Raw genomic sequence first — 6000 nt, 5'->3', positions numbered from 1 at the left:
GCTGCCGGCGGGCGCGCTGCCGCCGCTGCCCACGCTCGGCGTGCCCGGCGTGCCCGAGCTGAAGCCGCTGACGCGCTACGAGGCCATGCGGCTGGGCCCGGGCTGGAGCCACTCGTGCCACGCCATGCTGTACGCGCCCAACCCGGGCATGCTGTTCGGGCGCATCCCGCTGCGCTACGCCGTGCTGGTGAGCGCGGCGCCGGGGCGCGCCGGGCAGCGCGGGCCGGGGAGCAGGGCGCGGGCGGCGCGGGGCGGCGGGCCCGGGCGGTGCCAGGTCAGGCCCCGCGGCGCCCGTTAACACGCAGCGCCTCTACTTGCAGATGCAGATGCGGTTTGACGGACTGCTGGGCTTTCCCGGGGGGTTCGTGGATCGCCGTTACTGGTCCCTGGAGGACGGTCTGAATCGGGTGCTGGGCTTGGGTTTGGGCTGCGTGCGCCTCACGGAAGCTGATTATCTCTGCTCGCACCTGACAGAGGGGCCGCACCGCGTGGTGGCCCATTTCTACGCCCGGCAGCTCACCCTGGAGGAGCTGCACACCATCGAGATCAGCGCGGTGCATTCCCGCGACCACGGGCTGGAGGTGGGCGACGCAGCGGGGACCGCGCGCCCCGCACGGGCCGCCCGAGCGCTGCCCCTTGGCGCAGCAGCACTTGGCCCCTCGCTAGGGCAGCTCGGTAGCGCAGGGCGCCTCCTGGCCAGGAGGAGCCCTAGGAACCCGCGCAGCGTAAGGACCTGCTCGAGGTCGGTCCTGGCTCTGGGGGCCAAGCGGCCCCGGCCGAAGCAGTGACCCTTGGTGCGGTGATGCGGTGACAGGGCCCGAGCTCTGCCCGCCTGCCRGCAGGCAGCGAAGGAGCCGGCTGCGCACAGGAACAGCGGGAGAGCCAGGGGCTCCTGGGCTGTCCCCCGGCTGCTCCAGCAGCGTCACGGAGGGAGCTGCTCGGCCCTGGGCCGAGGGGGACGTGTAGGCAGCTGCGGTGGCCCTAGGTAGGGCTGGGCACGGAGGGGAGAGCAGGACCCCCAGGTACCACGGGCCAGGGGCTGAGCGGGCAGGGGGAGCACAGGGGCTGCAGGGAGCGGCTGCGCTGCCCGCGCAGGAGGGCAGCRGGCTGGGGGWGTCACTTGTGGCACGAGGGCCCCTGGGCTGAGGGGACGGGGCGCTGGGCGCGGGGGTGCCYGCCGGCAGTGAGCCGAGCTCTGCGCTGTGCCTTGCAGGTGATGGGCATGGTGCGCGTGCCCCTCTACACCCAGAAGGACCGCATGGGCGGCCTGCCGAACTTCCTGGGCAACTCCTTCGTGGGAACAGCCAAATTCCAGCTGCTCTTTGCCCTGAAGATCTTGAACATGGTGCCCGAGGAGAAGCTGGCGGAGGCCGTGGCAGCCACGCAGAAGCCGAAAAAGCTCCCGCTCGACCAGGCAGCTGTGCCGGGGAACGCGCCCGCCGCGCGGGCGGCCAACGAGGTGGCCGCGGCAGCCAGAGCAGCGAACGAGTTGGCGGCCGAGGCGGCGGCCAAGGCAGAGAACCAGGCGGCGGCGGAGGCGGCGGATCAGCCGCTGGCCGGGCTGGCGGCGCAGGCCGTGGCGGAGCAGCAGGAGGCCGTGCCGGGCGCCGCGGAGCAGCCGCTGGCCGGGGACGCGGTGGCGGAGCAGGTGGTGGCCGAGCCCATGGAGTGACGCTGCTCCGCCTGCGAGTGTAAGAGTGGGTGAGGAGACTAGAGACTTTCTTCTAACTTTCCAACCAGTCGCTGGCTGCAAATGCTGCCCACGTGATTCCACTGTCGTCCTGTCCAGCCAGGCGGGTTTGGATTTGTCTCAGCAGGGGAAAGCTATGTATTTTTATGGCCATTAAACTGTAGCGAGCTTCCCAGATCAATTTGAGCAGCCCCCCTGCAGAGGGTTCATGTGCTTACGTGAGGGCGCCAAAGCCTTAGAATTATGCTTTGATTTCAGGGACACACTGCTGAATTCAGGTCCCGGTTTTATTTTTAAGGAACAAAACTTGTTATTTTTTAAACGCCCCGCCGGTGGCTCCGCGCTGGGTTTCGCAGTGGCCGCGGAGCGCGGTGGCCCCGCGGCGCCGGGGGGGGCTCTCCCCGGCAGGCGGCCGGCGCCCCCTCGGCGGGCAGCAGTGAATCCCCTGTGGGGCGCAGGGAATGGCTCGTGTGGGGTTGCATCTAGAGAGCTAGGGGAGCAAGGAAGTGGAATAAATGGCTTTGCTGAACACGTCGCAGCCGGGGTCCTTCTTGAGGGCCGCAGCGAGGCGGCAGCCCCGGCGCTCACTGTGTGGCTGCGTGGGGGYGATGAGGTGGCTCCCAGGCAGGATGGAGGGGCCCCCACGTCACCAGGAGGGCTGGGGACGGGGAGCGCGAGGCGGGAGCTGCCCGGCTGCTCTCACTGCCAGCCCCTCCACTGCAGGGGCCCTCCCTGGGCTCCCGTGCAGCCGCCTGCGCTGCAGGGGCCGCAGTGACGGGCCTGGGGCGCCCGCTCCCCGCACGCAGCTCGGCTGGGGCTGGGGCAGAGGGGKTCCCCCGCACCCCCCTCAGCCGCTGCCTCCCGCCGCAAGGCCCCGGTCCCGCAGCAGCCTCCGCTGCTCCTTCCTGGGCTCCCTGRGCAGCAGGAGCCGCTGGCGCCAGCCCCGCGGGGCTCCCTGCCCGCCCCGCTGTGGCCAGGCAGGTGCCCGGCGCTGCGGGCAGCAGCTCCGCAGCAGGCGCCACCATTTCCTTCCCCTCTGCTGCTTCCTCCTCGTGCCCGGCAGGGGCCTCAGCCCCCGGGCGCAGCGTGAGGGCAGGACAGGGGAGTGGGGGCTCCCGGGGACGGGTTCAAGTCAGGCTGTGGGACAAAGTGACAGAAGATGCACAAAAGAGCCTTGGTTTAATCCAGACACTCAGCAGGCTGCTGACGGGTGGCACACAGCGCCTCAATAAATAACAGGGCACAGTGGGGCCGGGGACACGGCGGACAGYGAGGACAGGCTGGAAGGAGACAACACGCACCGAGCACCGCTCCCCTGCCGCACGCTGCAGTCGCAGGAGTTTGGGAAGGGGCAGGACAGAAAGGTGGGAAACACCGATCCCAGGCGGACAGGAAGGAAACTGAGTCGTTCTGGTCCAGCGAGGTCAGAGCAACTGAAGCAGAAAAAGAGCCCGAGAGCTTCACTGTTAAAGAACCCCCTATAAACCAACAGAAACACGTACGTAAAAAGCAGCTAAGCCAGAGAGGTGAGAGGGGTTCAGGTGATCCCTGCAGCTGGGGCGCTCGGCATGGCCGGAGGGGAGGTCGGCCAGGACTAGCGGCTCTGCTCAATGGGCTCCTGCGGCTCCACTGACCGGGAGCCGGCGGCTCTTCCGTCAGGGACCTCAGCCCAGAGGGAGGGTGGCCCTGGCGGTGGTGAGGGGCTGCTGGTGACGGTGGTGACGGTACAGCGCCTGGAGCCCATCCCGGCCCATGGGGCAGCAAGGGGCGTCYGGGGCTCGTGCTCCCATTAAAACCCCCCTTAGCTGGGGGCATCAGGAGTCCTGCAGCTGGTGGGGGCAGTGCCCAGGGAGCCGCGGCTGCCGGAGCCCACGGGCTGCAGCGGCTCCGGCAGCCGCCCGCGCTGCCCAGCGGCCCCCGTTTGGCTCCGGTTTCTGCTGAGCTAAACGTTTGTGTCGCTCCCTGCGCCGCAGCCGCCTGTGCCTGGCCCCGCTACAGCCCCAACGCTGCAACTCGCCCAGGGCTGTGATCACCTTCCGCCCTGGGCTGGCGACGCTGCGGGGCCGGCACAGACCTGGCAGCGCCGCGGGGCAGCCCCAGCGCCTCCCGGGGCTCCCCCCTCACTGCTCCTTTGCCACAAAACCCTCCGCAGCCCGTGTCCCTCCGCAGCGCGCGGGCGAGAGCCCAGCTGCCCTGTTCCCCAGCGCCGCCCTCCCTGGCTGCCGGCTGCAGGAACCGGGGAGCTGGGAACATCAGGGCTCTCAGGAGGCCTCAGTCCAACCACCTCCAGGCAGGGTCAGCACCAGGCTCGGGACTGGCCTCAGGGCTTTGTCCCCTGGGGTCTCGAGGCCTCCATCACCCGCCCATCACCCGCCTCTGGGGCTCCTGTTCCAGGGCTTAYCCAGCCCCCCGGGCCCCCTTCTCCCCTCGCCCCAAGGGCAGTTCCTGGCCCAGGGCTCGGCAGCTCCTCTGGAGCAGCCCCCAGCGCTGCAGCCTCTGCCAGCACCGGGGCTGGACCCAAACGCTTCCCACCATGGGGCAGGGAGCAATGGGACAGCTGCTTCCAAAGGGGCTTCCTGCACCTGGGACACGGGGCGCAGCCGGCAGCCACCACGGCACCRCTCACAGCAAGGGCTCCTGCATCCTTTTATTATTTAACTCCTGTGTCAAGGCCCTACACAGGCTGAAAGGACTTGGTACAAAATCACTTGGGCTGCAAGATCTCRGCACTCCTTTTCTTTCCAGACCTACAGGTTCTTGTCACCCTGGGCACTCCCGGGGCTCTCGCGTCACCGTGGCCAGCACCGCCTGCACGTGCACAGCGCGCGGCTGCAGCTCCTGCCTCCCCCAGCTCCCGATTTCAAAGCAGGTTCATGAGAGGGGGGACGAGGGACACGGTGCTGAGCACGGAAAGCCTTGCCCGGGCCAGGAGGGACTTAGAGCTGCTCTCTTGCCAGTCCYGCTGCGCCCGTGTCTCCTGCAAAGACCTGCAGCCTGAAAGCAAAGCAGGCACCTGAGCTCCCGCAGTGCCAGGCGCTGCTCCCGGCTCCGACGGGGCTCCCGCTGGCCCTGCCCAGCCATTCCCATGTCTCCCATTCCCATATCCCACAGGAAGTGCCTCCGGCAGTGGATGCAGCCGGCACGTGGGGCTGTCCACAGTGGGCAGCGGCAACGGCTTCTCTTCAGCAGGCAAATAAAAGCCCCGGCGACCTGTGCAGACCTCGTTGCTAAAGAGTCTGTGAGAGTTCGATGCCCGTGCCAAGGGAAGACACGTGCAGGGGAGGAGGAGGAGGAGGAGGAGGAGGAGGAGGACTCTGTGCCAGTCCCCTGGGGCTCTGGCTGCAGCAGCAGCTCCAGACCCCCGGCCCCCTCCCCTGCCGACTTCCAACTCGGACACAGGCAGGAAGATCTGTACAGTATAATATATATTTCACTATGAAACAGCAATTTCTTTCCCTGCCTCCTACTTGATGCATCCTGAACTGGATGCTTCTGTTAGGTAGCTCCAGAAGGGCCAGTGGGGCTGGGCAGGAATCCCCGGGAGCTCCTGCGAGGGGGCAGGAAGCAGCAGCCGCTGACCCAGCAGGACCCCGATCAATCCCGTGGGCCCCCCCAGCTCCCCAGCGCCCCCGCGACCAGGACACGGCTCCCTCCYCTGCGGGCAGGGCCTGCCAGGCTGCTTACAGCTCATGGTCGGTCAGTGCGGCTTCGTTAACCTCATTCATGTCACCTTCAGCAGCCAGAGCGCGGGAGCGGCGCCCGGAGCCCCGCGCGTCGCGCGCAAGGGCACGAGCGAAGCAGCCAGCGGCAGGAGCCGGTGCCAGCCGCCCGCAGAGCCGGGGCCGCGGSGACCCTGCCCGTGGCACCACCGGGGCCTCACGGGAGAGCCGGGCCCGGCCGCGCGGCGCTCGCAGGCTCCAGGCCGCAGGGCTAAGTCAGGGCTGCTGCCGGTCAAACACGAAGTCTGCCAGATCTTGGTCAAATTGCAGAGATAAAGGAGTCCTTTGCAGAGGGCTGGGTCACTGACCGAAAGCCAATGTCACCAGAATCAGAGCAGAGCCGATGGTTCAGGAGATGGAAGAACGATCCTACAAATGACAGAAAGACAAGGAGAGCAACAGCCTTAGGGAGAATAGCGGTCAGTGCACAAAGGAAGAGGCGCTCAAATTGTGTTGGGAAGCTGCTGGCGTGCAGACTTTGTCAGAGAAGTTCAATGCAGTTGGTGGCAAACGTGCGCTCAGCTCCTGTGCTTGGACAGGGTGCAGGGGAAAGGACGAGGACCCTACGCTGGGTCTTTCAAGCTCCTGTAA

At 67.6% G+C, this 6000-nt stretch overlaps 1 protein-coding gene across 1 annotated transcript; it reads left to right on the top strand.

Moving 5' to 3' along the window:
* Position 1: 1 nt before the first annotated feature.
* Positions 2 to 1672, top strand: NUDT16L1 (nudix hydrolase 16 like 1; the record flags this gene model as incomplete). Its single annotated transcript, XM_026048957.1, has 3 exons — positions 2 to 187; positions 321 to 581; positions 1214 to 1672. Coding segments are annotated over 3 exons (906 nt in total), but the record flags the coding sequence as incomplete, so codon positions are not given.
* Between the last annotated feature and the right edge of the window lie 4328 nt (positions 1673 to 6000).

Source organism: Nothoprocta perdicaria, unplaced genomic scaffold, assembly GCF_003342845.1.
Source record: "Nothoprocta perdicaria isolate Ctin4 unplaced genomic scaffold, notPer1 scaffold_59, whole genome shotgun sequence".
Lineage (NCBI taxonomy): Eukaryota > Metazoa > Chordata > Aves > Tinamiformes > Tinamidae > Nothoprocta > Nothoprocta perdicaria.
Note: the sequence above shows the minus strand (reverse complement) of the source record. Positions and strands in the feature narration are given on the sequence as shown.